The 11,618-nt window shown below is 34.2% G+C and overlaps 5 protein-coding genes across 5 annotated transcripts in view; 1 reads left to right on the top strand and 4 right to left on the bottom strand.

Annotated features, from left to right (window-relative positions):
- Nucleotides 1–1,588: 1,588 nt before the first annotated feature.
- HELRODRAFT_174387 (hypothetical protein) lies at nucleotides 1,589–2,650 on the bottom strand (the record flags this gene model as incomplete). The annotated part of the gene is made up of 2 exons (XM_009020886.1): nucleotides 1,589–1,876; nucleotides 2,444–2,650. The coding sequence occupies 2 exons, from the start codon at nucleotides 2,648–2,650 to the stop codon at nucleotides 1,589–1,591; spliced, it is 495 nt and encodes a 164-aa protein (XP_009019134.1).
- A 404-nt stretch (nucleotides 2,651–3,054) lies between these two features.
- Nucleotides 3,055–4,470, bottom strand: HELRODRAFT_174388 (hypothetical protein; the record flags this gene model as incomplete). The annotated part of the gene is made up of 2 exons (XM_009020887.1): nucleotides 3,055–3,251; nucleotides 4,293–4,470. The coding sequence occupies 2 exons, from the start codon at nucleotides 4,468–4,470 to the stop codon at nucleotides 3,055–3,057; spliced, it is 375 nt and encodes a 124-aa protein (XP_009019135.1).
- A 2,407-nt stretch (nucleotides 4,471–6,877) lies between these two features.
- HELRODRAFT_174389 (hypothetical protein) lies at nucleotides 6,878–8,083 on the bottom strand (the record flags this gene model as incomplete). The annotated part of the gene is made up of 4 exons (XM_009020888.1): nucleotides 6,878–6,927; nucleotides 7,092–7,352; nucleotides 7,474–7,563; nucleotides 8,065–8,083. The coding sequence occupies 4 exons, from the start codon at nucleotides 8,081–8,083 to the stop codon at nucleotides 6,878–6,880; spliced, it is 420 nt and encodes a 139-aa protein (XP_009019136.1).
- Nucleotides 8,084–8,663: 580 nt separating this feature from the next.
- On the top strand, nucleotides 8,664–9,514 carry HELRODRAFT_174390 (hypothetical protein; the record flags this gene model as incomplete). The annotated part of the gene is made up of 3 exons (XM_009020889.1): nucleotides 8,664–9,046; nucleotide 9,130; nucleotides 9,317–9,514. 3 exons carry the CDS (start codon nucleotides 8,664–8,666, stop codon nucleotides 9,512–9,514), a joined length of 582 nt encoding a protein of 193 aa, XP_009019137.1.
- Nucleotides 9,515–9,668: 154 nt separating this feature from the next.
- Nucleotides 9,669–11,618, bottom strand: part of HELRODRAFT_174391 (hypothetical protein) — a gene marked incomplete at both ends in the record, with an annotated part of 3,858 nt that continues 1,908 nt past the window's right edge. The window contains one exon of the mRNA XM_009020890.1: nucleotides 9,669–9,692. Coding sequence (XP_009019138.1) covers nucleotides 9,669–9,692 — 24 coding nt within the window. The remainder of the gene's footprint in view (nucleotides 9,693–11,618) is intronic.

Raw genomic sequence — 11,618 nt, forward strand, 5'->3', positions numbered from 1 at the left:
GGCCTACCAGACTTGACTATAGATAAGTGTATTAAAATTGTTATTTAAAATTATTTATTATATATTTTAATGAAGGTTTTAACATCAAATTAAAAAGTATAATGTTCGTTTTACATTGATGTTTGCCTGTACCGTAACTGGCGTATCATCAATTTTTATGTCAAATATGAAACAAATTGTAATTGCATCTTTTACAATGAACAAATGTCACTCGCTAACAATAATGAGTAATAATGAGCAGGTGGTTTTTTAACGTGCCAGGTACATTAGAAATAATGCTACATTTAATTCTAGTGTGAGCCTTGAGCTTGCGCAGTTATCCAAACGAGGCGTAATGCTCGAAAGACTCAATCGGAGTTCATCTTTCATTTTTTTTTTAAAACTTGCACTTCACATTTTACTCGCGGACCACCAAGCAAATGTCCGCGAAGTGGTCTATGGACCACAGGTTGAGAACCACTGAAATAGATCATTGCCTGATTATGTAACAATGCAATGTTGAATCAAATCTTTCAACTTTTCATGACAAATAATTGCAGACGTTGTTTAAGTTGAAGGTTGAGATGCGGCAATTTTGAATTTAGTTTTTGCTTAGAAAGCACTTTGCGTGTCTCCACTCTTGTTTCGATGATGATGTTCATCATTTTCTTCATGTTCTCTTACTTGCATGCTACTGGTAATTTCATCACTGACTTCACTCTGGGCGAACTCGTCATAATTTGATTTGCAGTTTATATCCATGATCATATCACGTTACGTATTTATTTTCAGAGATCACATTTTTCAAAGATTAAGAGTCTTTAAATTGAAAAATTTAATGAGCAGTTGTTATAGTGACTTTGAACAATCTTTGAAGCAAGCCGAGAGAGAAGGAAAGCCACTTGTCATTGTAAGATTGGGAAGCAGTGGAGGTGTTGGAAAGCAGCTTATAAATTGCATTGCAGATGCCAACTGTCATTATTATTATTTTGACCATTATTACCAAATCACCATAGTTGATAATTTTTCACTTCAACTTCATGAGGATTGGATACAAAACCACCTTCATTGATGTTGTATGTGGGTAGCCGTTGCTTGTTTAGTTGTATATTGTGATATATTGTAGGTGTCAACAGGCCAGTTGTTGCTCGTGGTCGACCACCATATGAGTCGAGTCACGTGTCTCCACTGCTCCACCGATCGACACGTTTTCATGAGTGGAGATGAGCAAGGAGTTGTTGCCGTCTGGTCTCTTCAGAGGTGCAGACGATTCTTTTACCATTCCATCTACTCATTCACTCACTCACTTATTTGTTGATTCATTTTTTGATTGGTATAAATTTAAATTATTGTACTGAAACACATTACAACTACTACAACACACCACACCACAACTACTACAACACCAGTCTCCTTACGTCATCTGCTCATGCTCTCCATCCTCTATCAGTCCTGAACATTCATTCCTCCTCCATAACTGCTGGTTTAATAATCAATGACGTCATCATCACCTCATCACGGGACAACACTGTTAAGGTCTGTTGGGTTAATTTATTTTCTTCGTTTTAAGTCTTCATGCCTATGGCGTATTTTGTGACGGGCGAAAAGTTCAGCCGTTCAATTTATATTTCAGGTCAGTCAACTTGATACAAGAAAGCTGATACATGATTGGCTGTTTGAGTGTCAGGTCACGTGTTTGGCTGGTGACGTCATGGGCAGGTTTCTTGCTGTTGGACTGCAGGACGGCTCCATTAGGCTCAAGGATACCTGGGTACCGTTTGTTTATGTCTAGTTCATGTTTGTTTATGTCTGGTTCATATTTGTTTATGTCTGCTTTATGTTTGTTTATGTCTGGTTTATATTTCCTTATGTCTGGTTGATGTTTGTTTATGTCTATCTAGTCCATGTTCGTTTACGTCTGGTTGATGTTCATTTATTATGTTTGGCTCATGTTCGTTCATTTCGGGTTCATATTTGTTCATTTCTAGTTCATGTCTGGTTCATCTTCATGCCTGGCTATTGCTTGTTTGTTTAATTTACGTTTGGCTTTTGTTTGTCTGTTCAGTTTTGGTTCTTATTCATTCGTAGTTCATGACAAGTTCATCCCTGGTTAATGTTTGCTTGTGTATGTTAGTGTTGGTTTGTGTTTAGTTCACGTTTGTTTATATATTATATAGTTCATGTGAGTGAAACGTATGATCTATGTTGTTCATGTTTGTTCGTGTATGTTCATTGTTTGTTTATTTGTTTGCAATTAATTTATTGATGTACTCCACAATTTTTAACAGGAAAAAAGTATTAACTTTACGAAACTGTGGACCAAGTTGGTTGTTTGATGTTAATATTGATGTGGTTCAAATGCTCTTGTTGCTGCTCACTGCTATTTAATTCTTAATTAAAATCTTGTTGGCTGTCCTGTAACACAAGCACACACTCGCAGCAAACACAACCACCCCTAACACACCACACCACCCCTGCCACATGGATCAAATCGCCGAAACTGCGCCACACCAGGTCCCCCATCAGTTGCCTGGCAGTGGCAGCAGATGCAGACAGGTTGCTGAGTGGCAGTCATGAAGGAGAGGTTAAAATGTGGGACATGATGACAGGCTCGTGCGTCGCTTCCATCACTCATAAAGGTTGATAACATCTCTTCATCGTTGCCATCCATATTCGTCGTTACTTACTGTTATCATCATCACCATTGTTGATGTTATCACCTCTGTCATCGTCATCATCATCATCATACTTACAAAACTCGTCTTCTTTATCACCACCCACACAACCATTGCTTGTTCTTCTTTCTCGTGCCTTATAAACAAGTGACACAAGGACTTCACGAATGTTATTCTTTGTTAACAGAGATCTCTTTTTCCCGCAATCATTCCAGTAGTTGTTAGATTTCCCATTTTTTCCTTCTGCATGATATGACAAAAAAATTTTAACTTCTCCCGTCAGATTATATGTAGTAATTTCCTTTGTTCATAACCGGACTGATTTAATACATTCTCATTCAAAGTTTGAGAGGTCCAACTAATTTTCATAAGTCTTCTCAAAAACCACATCTCAGCATCGTTAATCTTTTTTTCCATTTTTTTTAGAAATTGTCCATGACTCAGAGCCGTAAGTTAGAACAGAAAAAATGTAACACCCTAACAGTTTTAATCTGGCTAATATTATGATTTTACTGTTAGTGAGTATGTTTTTCATTTTAGAATGTGCATCTTTCGCCATAGCTATTCTTCGTTTGATATCCATATCAAATTTACAACCTGAGGTAGTCAGACGTACAAAATAATTGAAGCTATTGATTTGTTTCACCTGTTTACCATTAATGATTATTGAGCAGATCGGGGCAGTTTTGCTTTTGCTTATAACTCTGTTTTGTTGATGTTAATTTGGAAGCCTTTCCTTTCACTTTCAAAAATCAGTTTGGAAACAATTGTTTGCAGTTTTTCCATTGAATCTGCCATAAGAGCTGTATCATCAGTATATCTTACGTTGTTCATTGCTTATTACCAATATTATTAGAAGCATTTAATAATAATAAGGATGATCTTCATCATTTCACTCCCTCACTCGCTCACTCACTCATTCACAAGGAAATGATAATCACTCAGATGACCATCATCATCACATTATAATAATCTCACATTAACCGTAAACCACCATCATCACGAGGTCATTTATTATGTCTGCTGTTTCATCTTCACGGCATTTGGGAAAATGTTAAAACAAGAATTTGTTTCGTCACTTTTGTTGGTCAAACTGATAATGGATTGAATGAATTGGATGGATCAAATAAGATGGATGGATCAAAAATCATGGATATATTGAACAAGATAGATGGATTGAATAATTTGTAATGATTAGCAGTTGGATGAGTAGATGGATGGATGTTAATGTTGCGAATGTCTTTTCTACATCTGCAGGACAAGTGAATGACATGAGAACATGCACGCTGAAGGATGGATGGAACGAACAACACTTCAAACCTCTTTCTCCATTTTATGCCCTCCAATTTCAACTAAGTGACCTCACGAGCATCAACATTCTTCCAAACACCTGCAAACAGGTTCCTACATATATTCTATATTCGTTAATAAGTTAATTAATATTTACCTCAATTTTTTTCTTTTACGGACATGGATTGAAGTTTTCTGCTACCATTCACATTCTTGTCTGCACCTTAATTACTTCATTATAGCCATCTCGTCATTTCTAATCTACTAAATATAATAATAATAATATGGTTGGGTATAATGCTATAAAGATTATTGATTATTGTGTTCATGACTAATGTGAATGCTAACCTGCTAACCTTAACCATCTGTCCCAGACAAGAAGATCAACACAGGAATTGCAGTCCACATCATCATCATCATCGTTATCTCGCCTCGAAGATTTAGAAAATTTGAGAGCCATCAACAGGCAACTTTTCAACAAACTTGTGCACGTCGTCATGGAACGATGATCTGCCTGCTTCTCCATGTTCACTCGCTTGTTTCATTATATGACTCGAATGGAAAATTTGAAAGGCGCCAACTTTACGTTCCTGTGCTCCTAACCGAACATTTTATATAAATATTTTTACCAATAGGCTTGTTTAATGCTTATTTTTTCGGTCTTTCAGCTGTAGTGCTGGTGTAAATTTTTGGGACGATTTGTTTTTATGACCACAACTAGAATATAGTAGTTATAGTGTTATGATGCGTTTTTGAAAATAAGTTAAGAGTCAAATTGTTTTATTTATTTTGATCCATTTTTGTCAATTTGCGTGTCATAATAAAGAGTACAAAATGCCCAGCAGCATGGATTCTGACTCCAAGTTTCGGAAGTGCTTTGCAAGTATCATTCGGGTTTTTTTTATTATATTTTTGTATTCAACGAACAACGGGGTTTTTTATTATATTTTTGTATTCAAACGATTATTTTACAATTATGGAATTTTTTTTTATACATTCGATGGTCTTTTGCGGCCAGGCTAAGGTGTATATAAGCGACGAGGTTTCGTAGTAGGTCGGAGTTGTGGATTGCAAAAGGGAGTTGCTGGTTGGGTGATAAAACTAACTGTGAATTATTGACGATCGTGCAACGTTAAGCATTTTTCTGTGATTCTGTTACTGTTGGCGTTGAAAGTAACGTTTGAACAAGTCTGTATTTGAAGCAATTGTGTTTATCTATTAGAAATCAGTGACCTACGGTAGATCTAATAACTTGACGATGATGCAAGTTAGAACAACTAAGTTGAAACTATTAAAACTGCTCAGCAACATTTTGGAATGCATGCATACTAAACATCTATACGTGCATTCCAAAATGTTGTTGAACACTACACATACCAGGATACCTAACAAAAGTCCGAAACCTGCTTCAGTCATTGATCGAATGGAGCTGTTGAACATGAACGCGCCAAAATACCAGTTTTACAATGGGTGAAATTTTATTGCTTTGCCATGTCGATTTCCCGTTATTAATATTTGAAATAAATGAATATTTACAAGTATCGTTTTGCTGTATATTGTTGAAAACTGAATAATTTTATAAAAACTGCAGTACAATGCATTGAAAAAAAAATAACTTGACTTAGCTTTATCGGCAATTTCTAGAACAAAATTTAAAAATAAAATAAAACGACACTATTTTTTCATTTTATAAATAATATATAAATATGTTTTAAAGTGTATTTGGGGGCATTCTTTAGTTTCCATGAACAATTTTCTCTCAAATTCATCAAATTTTATATTTTTTTATATTATTATTATCATGTCTTATTGGCTCGGTCAAAGCCCCTCAAAATCGAAAATTCTGACGAAAACTCAAAAGAAAACAATTAATGAACATGGGTGGAAAATAAATACGCGTTTCTCAATAACATTGCACAAACACACTCACACAAAAAAACAGGAGTAGCTTTTACCTTTTTATAGTTTATTAATAAATATTTAATTAATTTTTTAAAGATTAACTTTATGCTTTTGCATAATATCTTAGCATATTTAGTATTTTTCTGGACAATACTTTAATTTAAATTTATCAATATCTATCAATCAATCTTCGTTTTGCGTCCAGAGACCCGGTTCCCCGAGGTAGGACGTTGTTTTCTTAGCCATCAACTTTTTGCGCCAAATTAGACGATCAGTTGTATCCATTTCATTTAAATATATATATATATATCTAAATGATCCTAAAAATAATGTCTTACATTTCACTGAAAGCATTGAAACCTTTGTATAATAGCTGAAAAATTATAAATTAATAAATGCCCATACCTATTTATGTTTTTGAAAAAGGGGGTTAAATAAAAAATAATTAAGATTAAAAAAAATGACAAAAAATGCTGGAAATTGTTTAATGTTGGTGTGAAGAATGTTCAATTAATAGGATCAAGTAGCATTGCGTTTCCCTTTATCTTCATCACTTGTACCGGCATCACCAAAATCATAGACTAGATGTACCAATATAATAATATGACTCTCAGTAAAAGTGTTTTAAAATTAACAACAATAACAACAGATTTCATTTAAGAAATATTTAAATGTTTAAAAATTAACAAAAAATTATTATAAAAGAGAGATTTAGAAATGCAAAGTCACAGAAACCAGATGTTTAATAGAAATTCAAATAAAAAATAAATAAATTATTTTCTGTAAGTACAAAATTTTACTGGCTCTTAAAGTGAATTAGCTTATATTTTGAACGAATTTTCAACTGACTATTGTTTTTGGCCAAATGAAAAGAACGAACATCTATATACGTTTTTGCTATCAATCTCAAAAAAGAAAAAAAATGATTATTTATATTATCTGCACTTTCAATGATATGGTCTTTAAGATTTAATAGATCTTTATTCGCCAACTCACTCAAAACACTTGATACAACAATTTTTCTATTCATTTTAGACCAGTCTGTCACCATTTTCAAGTGTCTTTCGGTGACACGGCAAATCTGATTGACAAATATGAATTAGTCAAAAAATATACATTAAGCAATATGTTATATAAAAATGAAGAAATTAAAGATCAATATTTTTCCAGCATGCAAATAAAAATTAACATGAAAAAAAAAATTATTTTCAGACCTGAACAACACCACAGGATGGGAAAACTAACCACCATTGTCTTTTAGTATTAGAAGCTGTTGGTGTAACATGGTAGCTTGTCCTTTTATATCAATGAGTGCTAATCTACACTCGTTACTATCTTTTGTTTTGGTAACTTTTCTAACAATCCATCCAGCAAAATACGTTACTGCACTGTCCACGAAAGTGGACATGGTATTAGATGGATTTTCAATGACAGTGGACATGGTATTAGATGTCATTATTTGTGAATCTAAATACGTCTCTTCAAAAATATCTTGAAACTCATCCTCTGGAATTTTAAATTCTTACTCAACTATCATTTGTTCCTGTACATTTCCTTAAAAATTATAAAACAACATATGTATAGCCTTATTTAAAGCAACTGTATAAATAGAACATATTTGAATAACCTGTTTTTCCAGGGACAATACCACATCTATAGTACACTTTTTTGAATATAGATTCCAGTTGCTGGACATTTGGATTATCATTGCTTTTCCCTAAATACATGAAATTTAAATATATAAAATTAAAGTCACTTTTGTTAAATAACCACTTTTGATCATTTTCTAACCTACACTTCGAATGAATTTGAAAAATAACTCAAGATGGTCTTAACTGAATTTGTATGTCAGAACATATTTTTGTGTTTGAAGCAAGGATGTGGCTAAATTTATTATGGTTTCTATGTTGACAACCATCCCAAGAACACATGTATTCCTTGAGTTTAAAAGATATAACAATTCAGAAGATGTAAGTTTACAATTGTATTAATTTGTTAAATTTATGTCATTATATTTTTCTAACATATAATTTATTTAACTCTTTTTAAAGGACGTTTGCCAGCCTGGATCTTTTATGAAAGCATGCGAAAACAATATGGCTCTTGCTAAAATAACAGACACCGGAATTAAAAGAAATATGTATTATTCCCCAGAATTTTTATCATCATTTAAGAAATATCTTTTGCCCAGTGCTCTTCTTTGGACAAATTTACTAACCGGTAATCTTGGGAGACATGGCTTATCAGATAATTATAAAAATCAAAACGCTATATATTTAGAACTGACCCTAAAAGATACTCAAAACATTACAAAAGACTATACGACACAGGGCATTATGGAAAAGAGCCAATGGGATTTAAAGCACATAAGAATGACGAGACAGTTAAATAGAATAGATGATTTTGTTATCACATACCAGGAAATCCACCTAGCGATGATCACAGAATTTGCTGATAATCAAAAAAGACTGTTTAAAAAACGAAAAATAGATCTGGAAGTTTGGAAAAAAAGGAAACGAAGGAAAAAGGAAATTTATATCTCTAACCCAAAAAAAACCTTAATTTAAACCAGGCACTAGTTGGCTGTCATCAGATCACATCAATCTCGCCATGTTTATTTTAAGTTTGCAATACCCCCACATTGATGGGCTATCTGACACTGACTTTCTCACACATATAGGGTTAAACAGCAACTTACCCACGCCACATGGAAAATGTATACAAATATTAAACAAAGGGGGAAACCATTGGATTACCCACAGCAACTTTTTTTCTGAACAAAATATAATTGACATATATGACAGTAAACCCACAAAAATGTTGCCGGAGGATGAACGGGTGATTTGTTCCATTAAGAAGAATTTCATTCTTCCAGAACAAAAGAATGTGATCATGCATCTACACAAAGTTCAGGAACAAATCGGCTCGAATGATTGCGGGGCCCTTGCAATAGCTTTTGCATCATCATTAGCTTGTGGGCTAAATCCCACATGTTGTTCATACAAACAAGAAAACTTACGAGCAGAGTTGGCAAAAGTATTCACCTCCAAACTTTTTCATCCGTTAGAGAAGATTACCAACAGAAAGAGTAAGCCAAAAAACATAGAGATAAATCTGTACTGCACCTGCCGTTTGAACCACATTCCTCACAAGATCGATGTTAAGGAGAACATGATCACTTGTGATCGATGTGGAGAATGGTTTCATAGAGGTTGTCATCAAATTCCACAATCAGCTTTCGATTTAAAATCCTACATTTGCGAAAAATGCAATTAAATTAAAGCGTTAGTGTTAGTATTCCACCCTTTGTTTGTTTTATTTTATAATTATTTTTTTAGTCCGGGGCTAGAGTGCGATGTCATCAATTGATAAATTGATAGGTTTGTTGTTTGTTGTCTCCAGCTTAAATCTAATCTATTCTTTGACATTTTATACAGCGCCAAATACGTGTCGCGAAACAACGTTCCTAGATGAACCTCTTAAACGCGAGTGATTTGGAAGAAGTAAGAGAAGAAGGCAGACAGTTCCAGATAAGAGGGTCGGAAAAGGCAAAAGCAGACTTGGCAAAAGAATGTCTAACAGATAAGACAAAGAAATTATTAGAAAAAGAGGACTGGAGATCAACTCACATTGGTTTTATTCTGTTAAAAATCAGTGTGTCAATATAACCGAGATATTTTAATGAAAATGTATTCTTGTATATGTCTAGAATAAATATATATTTATTAGTTTACTAGATTTTGAGATAATTTTGTTCTGTCGACTGTGGCGATGATCAGCCTCATGTCTAATGATTGATCCAAAATATTACAAATAATTCTGTTAAAAATGCGTGTGGCAATATAACTAAGATATTTTAATATATATTATTATTTTATTATTATTAAGGATAACTTCTAGAGCGCCCATTAAATGTTCTCACAGGCGCTCTCAAAAATAAAGCAATTATATACGTGACAAACAAAATAGTACAAAATCAAGTAGTACAGAATTCAATGTAATTTCAACAAAAATAAAAATGTCTTTAAATCTTTTTTAAATGCTCGAAGATGAAGCCCAGGCTTTCTTAGTGGTGCAGGGAGATTGTTCCACACAGTAGGACCAGCGATTGCAATATCACGCGAACCAATCTGTAAAAACGCCACTGGCACCCTCAAGAGATTCATATCATCTGATCGAAGATGGAAACCAGAAGTTGATTCTTTTCTGGTAAATTTATCAGTTATGTAATCCGGTGACATTCCATTCAATGCTTTGAACATAATCACACCAATTTTAAAAATTATTCTTTTATCAATTGTCAGCCAGTGCAGATCATTCAAAATTGGCGTAACGTGGTCAAACTTCAATTTACCGGCAACCAACTTTGCAGCTCTATTCTGAACCGACTGCAAAATAGCTATTGATTTGTCGGGTATTTTATACAACAAGCTGTTACAGTAATCTAAACGAGACGTAACAAATGCATGCACTAAAGTTTCTATGGTTGATCTGTCCAACCAGTGTTTAATTCGATACAAATTTCGGAGACAGGAGACGCATGAAATCGATATCATCTTTATATGATCTTTCATCGATAATTTACTATCAAGCAAAACTCCCAAGTTGGTAGCTGTCTGAACAAACGGTATGTCAACGTCGTTTACTGTGATGGAACTTGCATTTAATTTTGCCAGCTGCTGCCATGTGCCCACCGGAAGCAGTTGAGTCTTGCATTGATTGAGCTTCAATGAGTTACATGACATCCATTTACCAACCTCCAACAAACATCTGACAAATTTATCAACTTCGGTCTGGAAATGATTAGGATGACCAGTCACCAGAACTTGAATGTCGTCTGCGAACGCGTGGCACGCAAATCCATGAGAATTAATAATTTTAAGTACGCCTGATGTATATAGTATAAACAGAATAGGCCCAAGAACGGATCCCTGAGGTACCCCTGATTTAACCATTTTGACATCCGACAGTACATTCTTGAACAAAACCTGCTGCGTTCGGTCTGCTAAATACGACTCAAACCACGCAACAACAGTATCAGTCAATCCGTAATCGTACCGCAACATATTCAAAAGTATATCATGGTTGACACAGTCGAATGCCGACGACATATCCAGGAATGACATCATTGAAATATTTTGAATGTCCGTTGCAGAAAACAAGTTTGACAAGACATGTAGTAACGCTGTCTCAGTTGAGTGGAATCGTCTATATGCCGACTGGTAGATTGGCATCAAACTATTTTCATACAAATAGGCTAGTAGACTTTTCATCACAACACGCTCAACAATCTTTGATAAGAACGAAAGGTTTGATATTGGTCTGTAACTTTTAACGTCGTTTCCATCACAGCTTGTTTTCTTCAAAATAGGAACAACTATAGCATGTTTGAAACTAGTTGGAAATTTACCCACTTTTGAACAAAGGTTAGTAAAACTAGTGAGGAAGCGAATAAACAAACCTAAATATTTTTTTAAAACATGTGTCGGGATGACGTCAAGTGAACTTGTTTTTGATGGAGAGCTGAGTATGACATTTTTTAACTCAGCCTCAGTGATTACTGGAAACGATGAAAACAAGCAATCACTTGACGATCTACATCTCTCATTCAACGGAGTGGAATTTACATCTGTTGTCTGAATAATCTGATCAACCCTGTCTGCAAAAAATTTCGTAAACTGATGAGCATTTAATATAACATCATTATTAGAGAAATCACATCTTGAACCTTTTGATAGCATTTTGTTTACAATTTGCCATCTGTTTTTGGAC

Source organism: Helobdella robusta, assembly GCF_000326865.2.
Source record: "Helobdella robusta unplaced genomic scaffold HELROscaffold_29, whole genome shotgun sequence".
In the NCBI taxonomy this organism is placed as follows: Eukaryota; Metazoa; Annelida; class Clitellata; order Rhynchobdellida; family Glossiphoniidae; genus Helobdella; species Helobdella robusta.